This window comes from Grammomys surdaster, unplaced genomic scaffold (assembly GCF_004785775.1).
Source record: "Grammomys surdaster isolate TR1022 unplaced genomic scaffold, NIH_TR_1.0 170, whole genome shotgun sequence".
Classification (NCBI taxonomy): Eukaryota; Metazoa; Chordata; class Mammalia; order Rodentia; family Muridae; genus Grammomys; species Grammomys surdaster.
Window position 1 is genome coordinate 6,843,987 of NW_021604618.1, and position 21,892 is coordinate 6,865,878.

A 21,892-nucleotide genomic window follows, 5' to 3' on the forward strand; every position below is an offset into this window, starting at 1 on the left:
CACACACACACACACACACACACACACACACACACACACACACACACACACGAGTAAGACATCATTAGGGAACCCAAGCACATCTCCTGGGCCCTGAGCCTGCTCTGGTCTTTTAACTCAAGACCACCTGCCTGGTTGGCCAGTGGCACTTCCTTGGCAGGGACTCTGGCTCTATTCACTGTTCTGTCCTGGGCAGAGAGGTGTATTAGTTTGTCTCTGCACCCAGATCAGCCAACTCCAGAGGAGAGGCAGAAGTGGGAAAGCAGCAGAGGGAGCCCCTAATAGGGGAAGGAGTGGGGTCCCTTCTTTTCCTTGCTGCCCAGTGCCCCTTCTCCAAGCACATTTCTAGTGGCCTTTTTGTCCTTGGTTGGCTGGAAATTTCCTCCTCGTAGTGCCAAATAGTCCCTCCCCTTCAGAGTGAGAGGGAACACCCTGCTGAAGAGCCCAGCCCCTGCATATGCTTTGCAATTCTGGCTACCTCTGGAGGACAGCTCTAGGGCAGGCATAAGTGGTCCAGCCTACCCTGGGTGGGAAGGGGGGCTCCAAGCCCTCCGGAGTCTGTGTGAAACCCTGGAGCTGTCCTAACTTCACCAGGATGGGGAGGGCCTACAGACAGAGGCTGTCTGATTCCAGCTTCCACAGGGAGAAAAGAATGCAACTGGAAGCAGGCTGGCAGCCTTCAAGCTGCTTCTAACTTGAGGCTCCCAGCAGGAGATTTGTAGGGGAGCTGGGACTTAACACCTTGCAGGCTAGGAAGCTGCCAGGCTCTAGAGGGCTGTGGTTGTGCAGAGAAGCTTCTTTTTTTGTCTCTCACACCCAGGGTAGCACGTAGCACTTCCTTAGCCTTAACAGATGGGCAGATGTGGGCGAGAGAAAGAGTGAGGTGTGCAGGAAGAATGTGTGTTTCCGGTGGGAGACACTTCACATGCGGCACTCTGGAAGAGGAGGAAAGGTCTTTCTGCTTCCTGATGCAGCAGGAGAAGCTTAGATCAGAAAGTCCCTAAGGGAGAACAATGTCTCATTCAAGATGAATGAAGACAGATCCACATTCAAATCCCTGTTCTGCCACCTAGTAGCAACTGCAGATTTTCACTGATTTTTCTGTTACCACTTCCATGCATAATCTGTCTGAAGCCTCACAAACTATACAGCCCACGTACAGCTTTATTCACATGGGACTGAGGTCGACCGACGTTTGGAGAGGTGAAGTAACCGTCCAAACCTGCACAGCTAGTGAGGCTGAAGCTGAGACTCAAAGGACAGTTAGACTTTGACATTTCTGTCCTCACTCTGAACCTTGCAGGGTCCTCTGTTGGCCATCAGAGTGTGGGAGCACTACCCTCTTATCCTCAGCATTCAACAACTAGTCAATGGGAAGGCCAATATTATTTCCCAGGTTTATCATGAGAGTTAAATGAAATAAACCTGGTATAGCTTTAAGCCAGAATCTGACTTACAGCAGCATAATCCTTCTTCTTCCTTTCCTCCCTCCCTCGCTTCTTTCCTCCCTCCCTCTCTCCCTCCCCTTCTTCCTTCCTTCCTTCCTTCCTTCCTTCCATCGAACATTCCAGATACTGTAGCTGTACAAGCTAACAAAGGCCCCAGCTCTACCAAAGTAGGTAATGAAGGAAAATCCATAAATTTCAACTTTGTGACATGTGTTATAAAGAAGACAAAATCATGATGAAGTTAGACTGTAGAACAGAGGCATGTATTTCCACGGATAGCTTGAAAAGGGCTTTCTGAATAAGTGGTAGCTGAGGCTAGTTGGCAGAAGAAGGGAGACCATGAGCTTCTTAGGTTGAACTTGAAGCAAGCTCAAGGCAGTAGGAAGGTTGGTGTGGCTGGAGCAGAATGGGCAGGCAGATGGTTGGGATTAAGAGGTGACATCACACAGTCATTGAGGCAAGTCTGTGGATGTCACTGTGTTGTGTGACTTTCCTTGGGGAGATGTGAACAAATGTCTGTCCATTCAGATAGGGCATGGATGAGTCAGAGAATTTGTTTGGGTTTCTTACAGAAAGAGCACATATGTGGAATTATTTATAGGAGCACGGATGACTGACTCAAAGACAACTGAATCATAAAAATAAAATAAAAAAATTAATATAAAATAAATAAAGTTCCTAGAATAGCCAACCATGTGCTGCACAAATTATAGGCAGCTTCACCCATCAGAGAGTCTTCTCTGCCTAGCAATTGTTAGTACTTTTATAACAGTGGGGAGGGACCTTGTAAATTTCTGGAGAATCCTCAGCCTTGTAAGATTCATTAACTTCTTGCATCATACATGCTTCCTTTTTTTCTTTTGTTAGTCTTATCATCCTCCTTTTTTTTCCATATGGGATGTTTCAGTGCTATATGACACATGGAAAGATGCTCACACAGGGAGAACCCTTGGTGAGCTTAAATCAAGAGTGAAACAATCTGAGTTTATTATTATTATTATTATTATTATTATTATTTTTATATAAGAACAGGTCTGGTAGCTATGTGGAGAATAGAATGTTTTGTGTTAAGGATGTAGGCAGGACAGCATGGAGGAGACTGAGCCTTCACAGGAGTCCACCACTTTTCATGATGGAGCAACGTAGTGCTACACATCTCAGTGAAGAGACAAATTAGACATCTTAGTCATTCACAAAAGCCTTGGGCCTTGCCTTTGTCAAAAGTAGGGCTTAGGCTCTTTTCCCAAGACTGCAGCCATATTTCTACTGTCATATGACTGTGGATGAGTATCTACTGATATTACCATTTTTCTTAATAGCTTTGGGATTAGCTTTTCAGAGGATTAGCTCTAGGATGGACCTACTGTATATCTAGAGTTTATGATATCTTGATTTCTGCATAGAACTGGAGTAGATAACTTTCCCCTATGATGGTCTTGAATTTGGCTGAAGAATCAAATATAATATACCTTTAGGTAGGCATAGTTGTGTGCAAGAAAACTTTGCTGTTATTGTCTTTTAATAATGTTTTGCTTTGTAACTTGGGCTATCCTTAAATGTACTCTCTTCCTGCCTCCCTGGGTACTGGGATTATAGGTGTGGACCCTGGCTCCCAGTCCAATGAGACTTTATTTATAGCAACAGGGAATAGGTTCCATTTGGCTCATTGAGTCCAATTTGCCAAGATCAGATAAAGAAAACCATTTATTTACATTATTCATATGAAGTTTTCTATAAAATCAACTGAAAATGTTTATCACAAACCATCTTTTTAAAGCAAGGTGTATCTTAACACTACATTTAACATGAAACTCAAAGAACTTCCCTTCTAGAGACTTCCAAACCTTGACCTTAGTGCTGCCTTTTAAAAAAGTTTCTGGGTTCAGGCAAGCAGGCAGTAGGATGCTTCTGGCTCTTGCTTCTGCTTTAGTCAGGAACTTGCTTTTTATCCCCAGTTTGCATTTTTAGTTGGCAAACCTAATGAGAGCTTAAACAAGAGGACTTGGGGGTGAGAAAAAAGTGAAAATCATGGATCTGGTTCACCAGGTGGAAGATCATTTGTCTTTTCTAGTGCTGTGCTTAAGGAAGAATTTACTACATAGGTTGTCACAGTACAAACCCACAACTGGTCACAGATCATGTAAACACGTATATTGTCTAACCAGGTGCGAAGGGGACAGAAGTGATGTGGCAGTCTGAGTCTTCTGCAGGAATAGCAGGAGGATGAGTGGAGTCATAGAGAGGCAGCAGATTGGGTGTTGTGGCCTGAGCATCAGACTTAGGTCAGCCTTAGTCTCTCAGTGGCAAGACTGGAAAACTGAGATGGTAGCACCTTATCCCACATGACTGAATGGAATGAATGGATTCAATTGTGCAAATTTCCTAGATTAAGAACTACTAACATCCTTCTTCATCTTGTCCTTCATTTTGTGACCTTTCCTGTCCTTTGATAGATGGGACTAAAACGCAGTTTTCCCGTATTCCTTCTGTTGGCCTCATTATCTGTGTCTCAATTTTTTTCTTCTCTTTTCAGGATGTGGCCAGGTTCTTCGAGCTTCAAAGGGTCAGATCTTGTTGGAGAGCTATCCCTTAAATGCTCACTGTGAATGGACCATTCATGCCAGACCTGGCTTTATCATCCAGCTGAGGTAAGGATCTGGGCCCAGATATAAGGCATATGAGCCTATAAGGACACCAGTGGGATGGAATGTCCTGTGTCCTGGTGACCAGAGATGAAACACAGACAGCATTCTACCCTCCAGTATAGTTTTGTCTCCTGGAAACACTTCTCCTTTTCCCTCCAAGGGAATGGATGATTCTATCACTCATAGAATTTCTGAGGATGTTGTTCTTTAACCAGTGGGGAGGGAGGGTAGGGGAGGTTCAAATCCCTGGTCCTCTGAGTTACAAGCTTTTAGTATTTTCCAAATGAATCAGTTCATGCTAATGTTGCCTCATGCTGTTTAGCTTCTTAGATGGCTTCCTGCCCTACAAGAGGAGCAATATGATACCAAAAACTGAAAGGGAGACGCAAACTAGATCCCTTCCTAAATCCTTTCTAGAACCTGATGCTTGGTGTCTGATGTCCCCTCAACCTGAGGACCTGGGCTTGCGAGCAAGGTTCAGTGATTGGGCTTTCCTAGAGGAAATGGGCTCTGAACTGGGTCTGTGGGGATGAGAAAGCTGATGCTAAGTGCTACAAGTTAATATTTCAGTAGTCCAGGGACTAAGACAAATGGCTATTTCAGAGTCTCTGAGGGTGTCTCTAAGACTCAGGGCATAAAAATAAACCTCTCCTAAAATTAAATATAAGATCTAGAAATGTGTCAGCTAATCAGGAGTCCTAGAGAAGCACAGAATCATGGGATCTCTTTCCACTTATTTAAATATAGGCCTTCTAGCCAGGGACGCTGAAACAGTGGAGAAGTTTGGAGGCATATGTAGAATGTTTTTCCCAAAGCTCAGCCCCATGACTCCATTTACAGCACCTACCAGAGCCACACTGTGATGCAAGTCTGTCTTCCTGCCTATAAAGTAATCTCAAGGCCATCCACAAACCTTGGTGCCCACTGTCAAAATTTTACAGCAAGCATCACCAGTTCTCCCAGTGATGGGTCCTGGTTCCTGCCTAGTCTTCCTACTTTTACTTTGACCAACACAACCATCTCCCTCCTTTTAGAGTGGCTACCATGATCTTTATTCGTTGGAAATCTAGCCATCACCCCATTGTTGAAATCTGCCTGTGCCCAACTACTAGACTTACAAGAGAATCAGAGCTCCCCAGAAGGTGGGATAAAACTCTGGCTCTCACGGTTGGCCTCGGTGCTCACTGTTCCTTCACTCACAGCCTTGTAGTAGTCTTGACTTTCTTTTAGGTTCTCATACATGCCACAGTCATTACCGCCACCAGGACTTCTCCACTTAGCGATTCTCCTCCCTAGACCACTCTTGTTCATGACTGTCATGAGTCTCTGTTGCAATATTTGAATCTTGGCTCAAAAATCAGGCTCCCAGAAAGGCCTTACTTGATAGTAGACATTTTTTCTTTCTCCATCTGAGTTGATTTCTACTCTTATCTGATTTATTTGGCACCTGTGACATGTCTCTTTCTTTATCATCTGTTTTCTATATTGAATATCTCTGTGAAGCCATCATTTGACCTTGAACTTCTCCCCAAAATAGACCTGGGCCTACCTGCTCCTTCTGTTATCCTTTCCCATGCAGGTTTGGCATGTTGAGCCTGGAGTTTGACTACATGTGCCAATATGACTACGTGGAGGTCCGTGATGGGGATAACAGTGACAGCCCTATTATCAAGCGTTTTTGTGGCAATGAGAGGCCACCTCCCATAAGGAGCACTGGCTCTTCACTCCATGTCCTTTTCCATTCTGATGGCTCCAAGAACTTCGATGGCTTCCATGCTGACTTTGAAGAAATCACAGGTAAAGAGTACAGAGACAAGTTTAGCCGTGGATGGCTGGCTTCATAAAGGCACCTTTCTGTGTCTCTTTGTTCATCTTTATTCAAAATCAGGATATCCAACTCTCAGAAGCAGCTTATGCAGTGAGGAAAACTTTTCTTTTTTCCCTTCAGCAACCCTCATCCAAAACTGGAACTAGGAATTATGCCTCCTTCATCCAGAGGAGGCAGCTGGAGCCCAGAAGGGCTGTAGTATATACTGAGGGCCTCACAGGTATGAAGGGGGAGCCTAGAATTTTTTATTAAAGCTTTGAACTCTAGCAATCATGTGAAAAGACCACTCGTGGAAGCTTTGGGACCCTAGCTTCTTGACTTTGGAAAGATTCTTCTGTCTTTGTGAGTCTCATTTTCCCAAGAAAAAATAGAAGACAGAAAATAAGGTAATCTATAAAGAAATCCTGGGAGAAAAAGCTTGCATAATCTAAATACTCAATAACTGCCTAAACCAGGAGTCTGTAAACAGGTACCAAAAGTTGTAAGCACCAGCCCATGCTCCAGTAATAGCTTCCACTTGTGTTCAGACAATCCTGATTAAACTCAGTGGGTTACAAAAATAAACAAAACCAGACATGAAAGTAGAAAGGGGTTTAGTAAGACTAGGAGGGGGCAGAAAAGACTGACAAGGGGTGTAAAAATAATCAAAATGCATTATATCCATGTGCAAAATTGCCAAGAAGTAAGGATTTAAAGATATTTATTTGGAGCTGGAGAGATGGCTCAGTGGTTAAGAGCATTGATTGCTCTTCCAGAGGTCCTAAGTTCAATTCCCAGCACCACATGGTGGCTTATAACCACCTGTGATGGAATCTGATGCCTTCTTTTGTTGTGTCTGAAGACAGCGACAGGACAGTATACGCACATACATAAAATAAATAAATCTTTAAAAATTTAAAAATTATTTATTTTATGTGTGTGGATGTTTGTTCTGCCTGCTTGTATACAGTGTTCATGCCTGGTGCATACAGAGGCCAGAAGAGGGCATCAGATCATCAGGAAGTGGAGTTACAGACAGCTGTAACCACATGTGGGTGCTAGAAATTGAACCTGGGTCCTCTGGAAGAGCAGCCAGTTCTCTGAACCTCTAAGTCATCTCTCCAGGCCCAGAAAAAAAAATAAGTCTTTAACTATAGTACTAAATGTCATATACTGATTACTGCAAGACCAACTTCTATCCTGTCCTCTCTGTTCTTATCTGGTTCTGCCTGGAGGTGGGATGTGCCCTTCTGGACAAAACACTGAATTCTAAGGAGTAACTTGAGCTCTTCTTATTGTGAATCTGGATTGCTCATGTTTCCACAACAAGCTTCTGCTTCAAGGTCAATTTTCAAAGCTACTGAGCAAAAATAGTGAGAGTATGGAGAAACGGCAGTCTAGTTACCCAGAAGGCCTTGGGAGGGAGCTCTAACGTGAGTCTCAGGGAAGGAAAAGGTGAGAGGTTAGGGTTAGGGTTACTTCAGCCATGCCCTTCCACCAAGACCAGCATCCTGGCTGCCCAGTCTTCCCCTCCTTGAAGACGTTGCTTACAGCAGCTCCGCACACTTGTATCTGATTGTCTGAGTGTCTGGTTCCTTCCCATGCTATGTCCCATGGTGCCATGCAGGGAAAGATGTTCTAACTGCTGGAGTGGAGGATGGTCAGCCTGTGGCTAGGCTGTCATTCTATAATGGAACATTCAGAATAGATTGAGGAGACACAGTGGGAAGCATCTGTGGATATTTGGAGCAAGCAACTGGAGCTGGAAGTCAATGTAGCCAGTGTGGAAAGTGGTAGCTCATTAGCCTATGGTCCTGTGACTGAAGAAGCATCTTCCACCTCTGAGAAGCACTGGCAAACAGCAGACAGTACCACCCTCAAGCACTCCCAACTGTCTGCTTATCCTTCAGTTATTTCCTCTGGCTAATGTCCTAAACCTGCACTTCAAAATCTCTCCTGCAGGCCCTGTATCACATTCTCTCTCCTCCACTATCTTTCTCCTTCCCGTTGAGCTATATCTTTTTCCTTTGTTGACTGCCCTGCAGCTCTTCCTTTGTCCACAATAAAATAACTACATTATGCTTCAGGTTAAAGTCATTGTCTACTTTTCTTTTCTATAGCCTCGATCTTGTAAATAGGAAGTCCTGTGTATCTCTGTGTTTCTCCAGGGCCCTCACTACTATTTCATTGAACTGAGTCAAGGGATACAAGCATAACTGAATTAGGAATGATGGCTAACACATACACTAATGTTTCTCATTGGCTTTTGCAGAAAAAAATGACCCTAAGATGCTCAGTCAACCACAGGTTCTCAGCTTCGTTAAGATTTGGAAAGACTGAATATGATGTGCGTTCTTAGAACTTTTTGTGCACATCAGGCTACTGAACTAAGAAGCTGTGCAGTAAAGAAATCCCAGGCATTACCTATTGAATCTTGGAGAGTCTAAAGTAAATCCCATTTGGTTCTGGCTCAATGAACCAATGAGTTAATTAGGGTTTCTTACAGGAACATTGGTGAGGAGCCCCTTATAGGAGCTGCACCGCTCAGGTAGCATCTGCCGGCAAGGATACATCACTGGAGTAGCCTTTGCGATTTGCAGGCAGCTACACCACTGAAGGTTTTCTTTTTCTCCAGAATCATTTTGCTGGTTGTGTAGCCTGGAGGAGGGACCTACTGAGTCCCTGTGGGAGAGATCCTTCATGAGGCTGCTTTCATTGGTGCAATGGTCCTGTGGGTTTGCCTTGTGCTTCTCAGACCACATGTGGGTACCTTGAGCACAACTTTTGGGTGCTTCAGACCTGTCAAACAGTATCAGTATTGTTTAGCACTTAATAGCTATGTGTTTTCTTCATTCTAAAATCACAGCAGCTTGAATTCAGTAAAAGGAACAAAAACATTGCAAGAAGTTTGTGAAAACATGTCGGCTTGGTAGGGTGGATTCACTCTTGGTGGTGACACTGATGGATACCTTTCTATTTCAGCGTGTTCCTCATCCCCTTGTCTCCATGATGGCACATGCCTCCTTGACACAACTGGGTCTTTCAAGTGTGCCTGCCTGGCTGGCTACACTGGGCAGCGCTGTGAAAACCGTAAGTATGCTTACTGGTAGGATTTAAGGTGTTTATGGGATATATGATTTGGGGGCTCATAGCACTGTGGTTTCATGGTGTCTTCAGTGGACTGTCTGAGATGACACATCATATGGTCAACTGGGTTGTAGTTGTCTTTATGCTGTGTGTGTGTTAATGCGCATGTGCATGCACACATGTGACTATGGAAAACAGAGTTTGTTGTTGGGTTTTTCCCTCTATCTCTTTCCTCATTTTTCTCCACTGAATCTGGGACTCATTGATTGGCTAGTCTGGCTAGACAGCAAGGCCATCTTCCTGTTTGCTTCTCACAGTGCTGGCACTGCAGATGTGAAGTGTCATTTTGACTTTTAAATAAATGGTTGCTAAGAATATAAGTTCAGATCATCATGCCTGTACAGCAAGCAGTTCACTCACTGAGCCATTCTTCCAGTACCCTAAGCCATATTTATTTCCCCTCCTTCTCTTTCCTTCTCCCTCTTTATATTTGCCTCTTTCTTGGTTTGGGTGCTAGGGGCTGAACCCAGGGTTTCATGTATGCTAAGCACATATCTTTTCACTGAGGTACAATTTTAGTTCTTGTGACATGTCTTGGCCTCACAGTTCAATCACTAGATCTTTGGTTTTTGTGGACAGTCAAAATCAGAGTAATAACAGCCCTCTGCTACCTGAGGCCCTCCAAATAATGGAAACCAGGAGAAACCAACTCCAAAAAATGATGCACACCAAAAATAAGGGAGGGGGCTGGAAACATAATTCCCTTTTAATACTAGATTTGATGTCTTGCCAGAGGAGAGAGAAACTTGAACCCACTGAGTTTAAGCATACATCCAGCAGTGCATGTCCTTCGCCTTGGGAAGTATCATGTGTACCATGGCACCACAACTACTCAGTCCTGCTGTGTGTTGCTGCGGGCCATGACATTGGTAAAGAAGAACTTCACTCTCAGGACAAGAAATCATTTGTTATGGTATCTGGTAACCAAGATGTATATAAAATGTGGTCTTGCAGAAATTTGAGACCTAATATTAGTGACACTCTTACAGCTATCACCTTGCGTTGAAAAACATGCAGAATGAGAAGTGCAGAAAAAAAATGGAGGTTTGAGGACAAGCAGAGGAGGAGGATGTCCTAATCAGGGCTCCTCAGAACAGATCTAGAGATGGAATATGAGCAAGTAAGACTGTAAGGACAAGGTCCCCAGAGGTGCTGTTATGGCTTGAGAGAACTAGCCTAGAAATGAAAAGAAGTCAAGCGAAAAGCAATTTCAAGAAAAATCTGAGGCCCAGTGCTTGGTGGTGGTGAAATAGGAAATGGCAGACAAGGGCACTGGGCTCTTCTAGCCACACAACAATTAGTCAGTAGCCAAGGCTGCCCTAGGGAAGGAGGGAAATGTGACTCCAACATGCTGTCTCAGCTTGACTGTCAATTTGACAAAGCCTAGAATCTCCTGAGAAGGGAATCTCAGTTGAGGGATTACCCAGATCAGACAGCCCCATGGGCATGTCTGTGGGAGATTGTTTCCATTGTTAATCTATGTAGCAGGGCCCAGCCTACTATGCTTGGCACCAGTCTCTGGGCTGGTGTTCTTGGGCTAACTAGGAAAGCTAGCTAAGCATGAACCTGTAAATGAGTTAGCGGGTAGCCTTCTCTCATGGTTTCTGATGCACTTCCTTGGTTGCAAGTGAGTTCCCTGCATGGAGGCAATGCTTTGTGAAACAACAAACCACCCTGCTTTCAGGTTCCTGACTTGAGTTCCTGTCTTGACTTTCCTCAGTGGTACACCTAACCCAAAAAGTACAAGTGAGATAAATGCTTTCCTCCCTAAGTTATTTTCAGTTAGAGTGCTTTATCCCAGCAACAGAAAGGAGACCAGAGCATATGCCTCGCTTCCTGAGCAGCTGTGCAGTACAGTGACAGGAACCCAGGATCAGATTCCTGCATCATACAGGCCACAGAACTCAATGGGGGAACATTAGAACTGGAGGAAGGGCTTCAAGGGCAGAGAACCAACAGTGCCTGTTCTAGAAATTCTTAACCAGCACATGCGTGTCCTGTCCTCTGCTGTCTGGAAAGTTGCTGTGTTTTTCAGGTAAACAATTACTAGTATTCCTTACAAACAGTACAGAGGGGAAATGCAGTTTCAACAGTGGGTCTCTGAGCATGCTAGGGTGTCCTGCTAAAAACCCTGGTTTGGCACAGCTGGCCTGAATGTCATTGTGTTAGAGACTTAGAAAATGATGTGGAGATTCCTGGGTCCTCCCTCATCTGAGGCTTCTGTGTTGTATACGACAGATGAGAGGAGTTGGGTTCCTTCCTTGTTTCAAGGATTTGTATATACAGTCTAGATTCTTCACAACAGTCAACTCTGAGATTCGAAGGGGAAATGAAAAGGAAGACTTCATTTCTGAATGACTAACTAGAGTTTTGATAAATAGAGGTAACACTAGGAAAAAGCAAAACATGACCATACAAGCCAGAGAAGCTTTAAAAAAAAACTGTTTCAAATCATGAGAGAAAAGTAAATTGTTCCAGAAGTTATGACTAAACTATGCATGGGTAGCTTGTGAGTCAAAACTGGATTTCTCAGTAAAGTATTCTATCAAAAGAAAAACAAGAATCACAAAAAAAGATCGTAGCATAAGGCACATGGATTGTAGCTTGATTTATAAACAGTCTCAAATCACTTTAAATACCAGGCAAGGCTGGGATGGAGCTCTGTGATGGAGTGTTTGCCTAGTTGTACAAGGTTTGGGGTTGGATCCCCACCACTGCAAAATAACAAAACCACGAATAAATAAAATAAGCAAGCAAACCACCACCACTTAGGGAGATGGTCAAAGGAATTAATTCTCCATTTGCAGTTTTCAAAGTACAGTTCAGAAACTGTAACCCCCATCCCTACTCTCATGACTGTGTAGTTGTAGCCAGGTGAAGAGCTAAGTGTGGACTTCTCATATGTCACTTGCTAACATCAGTATGGGAAGTTAACTTTTTATTATCTTTAGTAAGATCTAGGTCTGTTTTTCTTGATAGGAAGTTCAGGGTGAATTCTAATTCACTCAGTTGGGGAGACATCACAAAAATCCAGTCGTGGCACTTTACCTTGTGATTTCTGAGCAGATCTTAGACACTGTTTGTTTCTTGCAGTCTGTGCTTGAGGAGAGCAAGATCCATGGGGGTGGTACTTCTGTTTTCCCTCTGAGAATATCAATGGGCTGGAACCATCTCCCCAGAGGGAATTCTTTCAAAATTAACAAGAAATGCAAGCAAACAATTTGGAGAATCTCCAAACTCCCCAAATTGGATCAGAAACTTGTTTTTAAAAGCAGCTTCAAGGATCCCCAAAGCCAGCATGTACAAGAGCCCTCTCCTTTGTGGATGTATCTTTAAATCTAGTCCTCAGCAAATTCAGAGCCAGGAGGCAGAATCACATATTTCTCTCACAGTTTGTGTTATCTCAGATGTGGGTCTTACCATGTAGTGTGATGAGAGTCCAGGTGATTGATAACCTCTGGTCAACACTGAGTTCTTTCCCTTAAATGAGGTTCATCTATGCCACCATTCCAAACACAGTCCTTGATGCTAGTCACTCTCCACATCTCTTATGTCTATGAATTGGAGTGGAATAAGAATAGACTATCACTAGAAGAAACATAGATGTAAAAAGTCAAATGGGGGCTTGAGAGGTTGCTCCATGGGTAAAAGTGTTTGCTACCCAAGTGCAAGGCCCTCAGTTTAAACCACAGAATTCACATAAAGCCAGAAGTATTAGTGTGTACTTCTGTAATCTTTGTGCTTCTGAGGGGACACCGGAGGTAGAGACAGAAGAATTCCTGGAAGCTGCGTGGGCCTGATGTATGCAGTCTGCTTATGTGGTGGTGGTGGTGGTGGCAGTGCTGTAGGAGGATGGGGACATCCTGCTTCAAAGATGGAAGGCAAGAACCACTACTGGAACTGGTCCTTTGTTTTCTACACATGTGCCCATGATATACACATCAATTTACACAATATTAATATATACAAATACATACATACATACATACATACATACATACATACATACATACATATATACTCCATCATACACATTTATTTTTAAGTAGTTGAACAGTATCATAAATATAAAATAAAAACAAAACATTTTTCCTCAGCCATCTTTGTTTTTAGGGGAACCACTTTGAGGACCACTAGTTCTGTCTTTCTCAGAATTTTTCTAAGATATACAAAGATAAGTTGGTTATCTAAATCATACTTTAAACCAGTGATTCTCAACTGGGGTGAAGTTGCCCTTTATCTTCAAGCATTGATGGCCTTTGGCAACATTGGAAGACTGTAACTTGGATGAAAATTGGGTGATGATGCATCCTGTGAGCAGAGGGATGCTGCTGAGCATCCTTCAAGACACAGGAAACACACTGCTATCTAGCCCCATCAGCAGCAGCAACAAGGTGGGAGATCCGATTTTAAACAAACAGACTAAAGCACTTTTAATGTGTTGTCAATGTCCATGTTGTAGGCATTTCCCCAGACAAAACAGTTGCTGATTATTCTATAGTGAATATGAAAATATGCATTCATTTAATTCTTTAGATGGAGTTAATATTGTTATAAGTGTTTTGTTCTTATGAAGGGGACTGTAATCTGTATCTTTACATTATTTTGTTGTTCACATGTGAACTGAATTCCCAGATGTTGTACTGTTTGTTCAGAGAACATTCATAACTATATTTTTGAGAGACATTGCCAAAAGGGCACTAGAAGATTTGCTTTTAGCCAATCTGATATCATCTAGGGTGTAGGAATGAACTTCTTTTCTCTGCTGATTAAAGGATTAAAAGACAGGAAAAGTTTGAAAGTCAAGCAAAGCTAATATTTATTCAAAGAGGACAATTTTATTAGAGTTTAAAAGAAAAAATTACCGATTAGGCAAGCTGTAATTCCCAGCAGCTGTCCAGAAGAAGAGAATGGAGAAGAGAAGACAAAGGAGGAGGAAGAGGAGGAGGAGGAAGAATTATACCATTTGAATTAAGTTCAGCATGGAAGGCAGTTGTGTGGCAACAGACCTGGTACACAGTGGGTCTAGAGGAAAAATGAAGCCCCGTGTGTTAGGGAAAGCATAGTTGGAAACGGCATTGAAGAAAAGGTTAGGCTTGATGAGTGATTCAGAAAGGCAGACAGACTGTGTGCTCTTTAACAGAGTATGCTAGGGGGCAGGAATTCTGGGAAGGAAAAATATAGACACTCATTAAAGGGATAATTATTCTGCTTATTTCTTTAGTATGATTTAAAGTGAGCCTGCTTCTAGGAGAGGTCCTGCCTTCCACAGGTGAGTGACCAATCCTTCAGGATTAACTTTCATACTCGGGGTAGCTTGGAATGTTGGGGCTCCACCCATCCTAATATTTCATTGCCTTGGCCATAAGCAACTAGTTTTCCCTTAATGAGCCTTCACCACCATTGCATCAAATCTACAGGATGATTCCCTAGTGCAACCACCGCTCTCCAAAGTAAGAACTGGGACCTGTATTTCAGAAACTAGGTGTTCTCATCAGACCGGAAATGGATTTCTACTCAAAGGAACACATTAATCTGAGGAGAGAGTTCCTGATTAGATTCATGGGGTTTGACTTCATTCCAGTGTCAGGAGGATGCCAAAGGCCCTGACAGAACAGCCTGTAGAAGTTACTATTCCAGCCTCACCTTCCCTAAATCTTTTCCCAAGATGACAATCTTTCCCTTGCTCTCCAGTGACCTTCTCAGAAACCCAACTAGAGGGAATGGCCCCTCCTTAGCCTTCAAGCCCAGCTAGCCTCCTGCCAACACCCTCAATGACCTCCAGGATCCCTGGGCCACCATGTGAGAAAACGAGGTCCTTTCTTTCCTCTGAGGGTTCCTGTTTCATTGTATGGAGCACAAGGACAAAGCAAGTCTTCTAGTAAATGGTCCGAATCTTGTTTTGAAAGAGTGGAGAGTGAGAGATTCATCGCCTGCTCCAATTTCCATGTTGCCTTTGTTCCTCTGGCCCAGTTGACAGAGCTGGGCTCTCCCCCTGCATCCTAATGAAGGCCAATGAAATGGGCTAAATCTTCAGTCACAATGTTCACACTGCAAGCTCTGACGCTCCTTGGAACAAAACAAATAGGTCTTCCCCAATTAAAGTAAAACGGTGAATCTGGACCCTTTGGGGTTTTTGGAGTTTCAGAAGGTTTCCCACTGGTCTGTCCCAAGGTCCAGGGAGAAAGAGCAGGATGAGAGGCCCACTTTATTCCTGAGCTTCAAAGCAGCAGCCTGAGTTTCTCATCAGAATGAGCCATTAGGAACTTTGGGAGGGTCCATGGAAACAAGAATGCTGACGCAAAGAGAATGTAGGAGACCCCTAGTGGGCAGCAGCCACGTCACCCATCATAGACGGTCAAGGGTAACAACCATGTCTCCCATCATAGATGAGTAAATGAATGTGGTGGGATTGATATAAGCTATCCAGAGATGGGTCAGGTGGGGCAACTTATGAAAGGTTCCCCTATCACAGGTCCAGTTGCAAAGGAGTGTGCAGACTTGTGGCCCAGGATTGCATCCAATGCAGGCAGCATTGCCTGAATCTCCAGTGTATTTGTAAAATATATTCATTAAAGTCTTTGCTCTGAGGAAAAAAAATGGAATCACCACCATTTTCTCAATTCCAAAGACTTTTCTTATCCTGAACATATGGGAAATAGGTACATCTTTGTCTAATGGGAAATGGTGTGCACTAGGGTGAAGGTCTAAGGTAAATGCCTTTGGATAGACTGTGAGTCTGCATTTCCCAGCCTTGAATGAGTGATTTAACATGTATGAGCCTCCATTTTCCCAGTTAGAAATTCTAGCAAAATAATGCTAGGTTATTATGGGGATGAAGCTTAGGGATTCATGGAAGACAGGGTTGAGTATTAGGGGCAATTATTTTCAAGTTATTATTATTAAAACCTCCTTTTAACCAAAATGCCATTTAAATTTTATTATAAAGTTACAGTGAATAAATCACTAAAATATTCCACATTATTTATAATGACAAGTAATGTCAGTAATGTAAATGATACATTTAGATAGAATCTTACCAAGATTTGGTACATGAAAGAAAGTATTTTAGACCTTTCCTTTTTTCATTTTATAATAATCTAATATCCTTTTATTTTTAAATCACATGTTCTTCTTGCCTATCTATCTAAAAGATTTTTTAAAATTTTTTATTGAAAATGGAGTCTTCTTTCATTTAATACAACCTGACAATAGTTTCCCCTCCCTCCTCTCCTCCCTCTTAATATATAAATAATGGACCTACTATGTGATATTTCTGTATATGCATAGATAGATCATTGATCATTCATTGATTATTTCCATCTACTCTGCAACCCCTTTCTTCCTCCCTCTGTCTCTTATTTCATGTAGGGTAAAGTTCTGGAGAGTTCATGTGATAGGGAGAGTGTTTTGTTAGACAGAGGTTAGCAAACAGTGTTGCCCCAAATCCTGGGGAAACAAGTGACAGCATAGAAATTACTCACTAGCTGAACTGCTCCCACAAACATGAAATAGAGCCGGCCATATAGGAAGGGCCTCTGTTGTAGGGCTGCTTGGGCTCTGTTCATCTGCCTGTTCCTTGCCCTGACACTTTTGGCTTTTGTTTTGGAAGATGAGGTCACTGAGGCAGGACTTAATGCAGGAACAGATTTTATGCAGGTCCTGGGTTAAGAGGTAATCCATTAGAGCTGGGATGGGCTGCGTGCCCACAAAGAGTGGGGGCACCAAAGAATTAACCTGAAATGGAGACAAATATTCCTGTGGCCACAACCCCAGATGAACTCCAGCTCTAGACATAGACCACAAAACTCCTGTCTTTCTTAAAGGCCTGCCATTGAGAACATTCTTTGCCTGATTCTCCACCAACTTTAAAAGGTAAAAGCGTCATTGTTATAAATTCCAAGGCATTCTTGTTGCTATCCATGTGCTAAAACAAGAATTTTTTCTTGAGATAGAGTCTGACTATGTCATCCAGGCTGATCTCAAGCTTAAAATCCTTCTGCCTCAGTCTCTAAGTCCTGAGATTCCAGGCATTGACCACTGTGCCTAGCTCCTCTATTCTACTTATGTGTATACATGGGTGCACATGTACATGTGAACATGCCTGTGGAGTCCAGAAGTTAACATCTGGTATCTTTTTTAGTCCCTCCCCACTTTATATTTTTGAAACAGGGTCTGTCATGGAAACAGCTCACTGCTTGAATAGATTGACTAGCCAGTGAACTTTTGGGGCTGCCTGTCTCCACCCACTAAGTACTGAGTTTACAAAGTGCATTACCATATTCAGATGATAAGTGGGTGCTAAGGATTCAAACTTAGGTCTGCATGCCTGTGTGGTAGGCACTTTAATTGGCTGAGATAGCTCCACAACTCCTCAGTACCCCAGTTTTCCTACACATTTTAAAATTCCATTTTCTAAAAAGATAGATTTCACTCTGTAGCCCAGGCTAGGCTTAGAACTCACTCTTTATCCCAGGCTGGTGTATAACTCCCGGAAGTCCTGCCTTAGGCCTCCAAGAACTAGAATTACAGATGTAAGCAGTTCTATACTCAGCTTGTCTATTCTTAATATAGCCCAGCCTCTGGGCTTCATGTAATTCTATCCACACAGTTTTATCAACATTATAGCACAGCAGACACTTGGATCATCATCACTTTACAGATTAATTTAGGAATGTTTTGGGGTGCTCATTAAACTAGATACTGGGGACAACAGAGGTATATGATGTGTACTGTCTCCTCCTTTTAACAAAGCCATAGAACACTCTTAACCTTAGCACTAGTACAGAGGAAAGGGTCACGAATGTGGTAGATTTCCTGGCAAGGACTTACACTAACAACTCGATAGTGGTGATGAGGATTAACGAATGAGTCTCACTAGGTAGCCCAGGCTGCCTTTGAACTCAAGATCTTCCCACTTCAGATTCCCCAGTGCTAACATAACACACTGGGCACTGAATGACTCTCATATGTCAGACACTGGCTATAATCTCCAAGGACAGAGTGTACTCAGCACCTTAGGACCCTTGTGCAAGGCAACATTCATCACATTCAAGGCTAAGCAGCAGAATTGTCCAAGGATGTTCATAGTGAAATTTCTTGTATTTCGAAAAGTTGACTCTGCTAACCACTGGGAGATATTTCACCCACTAGTTTAGAGTTACTATCTGTGTGTGTGTGTGCCTGTGCGTGTCTATGTTTGTGTGTTTATGTGTACATACGACATGTCCAGATGTATAGAGGTCAACCTTAGGTATCTTTCTCAGGTGCTATCTATCTTGTTTTTCAGAGAGTGTCACTCACTGACTTTGCCAACTTGGCAGGGGTTACTAATTGGAAAACTCCAGGGTTCCTTGAATCCCTTCTTCCCCAGTGCTGGAACTACAAGCATGGACCACATCCCATTTTTATACATGTTCTGGGGCTTGAACCCAGGTCTTCATGCTTGCATAGCAAACATCTTATTTACTGAGCTATCCTCCCAGTTCTATATCCATCTTGACCATGACAAAAAAAACCCCTAAATTTGAAGAAAACTGGAAAAACCCTATAAATGTCAAGCAGATACCGCAACAGATCTATTGAGCTTCTCGCATCGTATAAGTGGCCCACTTACTCTATCACAGAAGACTTGGGACAAGAAATTATACAATTAAGACTTTCTGAAAATTTGTCAATGTTGACTGTCTCTTGGACATGGGCAGTTTTAAATAGGCCATCCAAGCACCGGAAAGTGCTGTTTGAAAGACACAGTGTCCCAGAGACCCAAGACAATACTGATTAAGATCAAATAGCCAATTAAGCCTCAGTCTCCAAATTGCTGCCAGATGAATAAATAGCAGTGTGTGCAATCCAAGCATAACTTCACATGGGTAGCACCTCATTGACACCCACAGAGGGCTGAAAACATGGGCGAAGCAGAATTCTATTGGCTGGAAAGGGATAAAAAGAGACTTTGGTGAAGTCATTATTTCTGGTTAGTGATGACCTTTGAGAGAGTACAGCACATGTGCATTAGTCCAGAAGCACCAAATTCAACCATGAACCCAGTAAGAAAAAGTGTGGAAAAGAAAAGAGGCCATCGCCCACTTGTCTCTGAGCACTGGCTTTGTGTTAAGTCAGGTTTCAGAATTCACAAAGCCTCAGTGAGAACATTAATGCCTTTTCCAAACAGAGCCCAAATTGTCACAGGCTATTTCCTTGCTTTTGGTGATGAATGAGGTCGGTAGATATGAAGAAGATGCTAAGAACTGAAACTAATCCCCTCTGTCCCAGCTCCCATCACGGGGAGGGCACAGGATAATGACTTCTATTGATGTTGGGACTGAGTCCTTTGTTATAATGCTCAGAAACTCTCACAGAGGATGAATACCAGCCGCAACTTTTCCTCAGTGGGTAACCTGCCTTTCACAAATATTTCATGACTTAAAATTTGCCAAAAGGCAAATATACTTCTTCATGCATTATATTGTGATTCACTATAGACAATTTGTGAAATCAAGAATATACAGAATAATAATTAATTTAAAATAAGTGGGATACAAATTAGAATAAAAATTAGAAGATGGTGAGGGGGAGAGATTAGCCAAAAGTCACCACAAGTTTATCTAGAGGTGTAAGCATTTATTTCACTCTGAGCTGAACTCCTTTCTGCTCTATATCCTATGTGTATGTGTGTGTGTGTATACATGTGTGTGTCTATTACACACACACACACACACACACACATGATTAAATGACTATGCAACTGAGGAGCCCCACCATCTGCTCTCTGTAGAGACTCAGAAAATCTGGTGATGCAGTTTGAAGGACAGAGAGTCAATGATGTAGCCAAATGAGCTATAAAACAGAAGGCTACAGGTCCAGGGTTTCTCAAGCCTCTTGGAGCTCATAAAGGACAGCCTATTCCCCAGATGCTGGACAGGAAACTACAGTGTTTGACTTTTTGCTGTGCTGGGCTTTGATCTTGCTCTAGTTCATGTTTGCTGAGGTCTTTTACATCTTATTCAGAGTCACTTTCAGCCCCCATGCTTACCTTGCTTATTCTTCAGTTAGCATGCTATCTTTTGATGTGATTTTAGAATAAAAACCTTAGTCACAGGTAAGCTGGTGCTAATGAAAAAGATGTCTACATTTACTCCCCCACCCTCACTTGTATCTTCCTTTTCTCTGTCAGAATGAGTTGAGTCAGTTAGCTTGAAGAAATTAAACTGAGTTTCTTACAGTGCCAGCCCTTTAATATCTAATTGAACTACTAAGATGTTTCTTCATTATTTTTATAGGGCTGGGGGTTGAATGTAGGATCTCTTATGTGCTTGGGAAGCACTCTGCTACTAGACCATATGGCCAAACCACTTTCACTTTTTATTTTGAGACAGGGTTTAAGTTAAACAGACATTGAACCTCCTCTATAGTCCAGGCTAGTCTGGGACTTTCAGTGTTCCCTCACTCAGCTTTCTGAGTCCCTGGGATCACACCAGGCCTGGCCTCAGGATTTACTTCATTGACAAAGATTTTGTTTGGTAAAACTCAGACCCAAATAATAAGTGATGGCTATCACACAGAATTACTTGATGGAATGCCATGAGTGCTTTTTATTTGAGAATGCTTAAGTGAGGCTGAGGAGAAGCTGGGTACACAAGTGCCTTTAGAATAAACCAGAACCAACACCACTTGTATTTCTGGTTTTGAAAAGAAAAAAAAAAGTCTGTCTGCATACATGAACTCACAGCAGTTTCATGAGACCTGCACAGAATTGAGCAGGCCAATATCCCAGCATGCATAGGGGAAGTACTTATGAAGTCCCACCCCTAGCTGAGAAGCTATTGACGGCTGATGGGGAAGGAAAATGTTTTATTCAGGTATGCAGCTCCTGAAAGGCTACCCATGCTCCAGTAGATGGTCCTGTACCCATGCACATACAAGCAACACTAACCACCTTTGAGAGAGAGAGAGAGAGAGAGAGAGAGAGAGAGAGAGAGAAACAGAAAGAGAGAGACAGAGAGACAGAGACAGAGAGACAGAGAGACAGAGACAGAGAGAGATACAGAGAGTGAGAGAGACAGAGAGACAGAGTGAGAGAGATACAGAGAGTGAGAGATACAGAGAGAGACAGAGACACAGAGAGAGAGAGAGAAAGAGAAAGAGAGAGAGAGAGAGAGAGAGAGAGAGAGAGAGAGAGAGAGAGGACAGTTAGGAGGAAAAAGTGGTGGGGTTAGAGAATAGGGAAGAAATTGGAGGGGAGGGAATATGGAGTAGACGGTCAAAATGTGTTATATTCATGTATGCATTTCTGATACAATAAAAATGTTTTTAAAGGATACACAAGTAGGCGTCACTCATTAAATATTATGTGACCAATCAGCACCTCAGTCTTCCAAAGACTGAAGAAGTTTGGAAAGACAAACTCAATGGTTCTTTTTCCTGAACAGCTTTTTAACTAGCCTTCCTAAAAAATCTGAACGGACAGCTTGGAGGTCTAAGCAAAAGGAAAATGATAAATATTAATAGAAGATTAGCATGTCATATTAGAATTCTAGATTCATTCATAAAATATATTTCCTTTGTGGACAGGAATACCATATGTTAACGATATAAGGGAAGAGGGCAGGTTGTCTCTCCAAGGCTGGGATCTGCCCCAGGGCCTGCTAACTCTCAGGGAATAGTGAGGCGGTTCCAATATAAACTTCTTTCTGTCATAGACTATGTCACTTATTGCCCAAAGGACACCAGAAAGAGGTGCTATTAGTGTGCAGCAGAGAACCACTCTTCCTGGAGACAATGCTGTAAGGTTGTGACATACGGTATAATACTGCCATCTTCATGTCCATTTCTTATAGATCTCT

General features: G+C 42.7%; 1 protein-coding gene across 1 annotated transcript in view; it reads left to right on the top strand.

Annotated features, from left to right (window-relative positions):
• Positions 1–21,892, top strand: part of Pamr1 (peptidase domain containing associated with muscle regeneration 1) — an 88,627-nt gene that overhangs the window by 52,856 nt on the left and 13,879 nt on the right. The window contains exons 4-6 of the mRNA XM_028767032.1: positions 3,982–4,096; positions 5,673–5,890; positions 8,883–8,990. Of these exons, the coding sequence (XP_028622865.1) occupies positions 3,982–4,096; positions 5,673–5,890; positions 8,883–8,990 (441 nt within the window). The remainder of the gene's footprint in view (positions 1–3,981; positions 4,097–5,672; positions 5,891–8,882; positions 8,991–21,892) is intronic.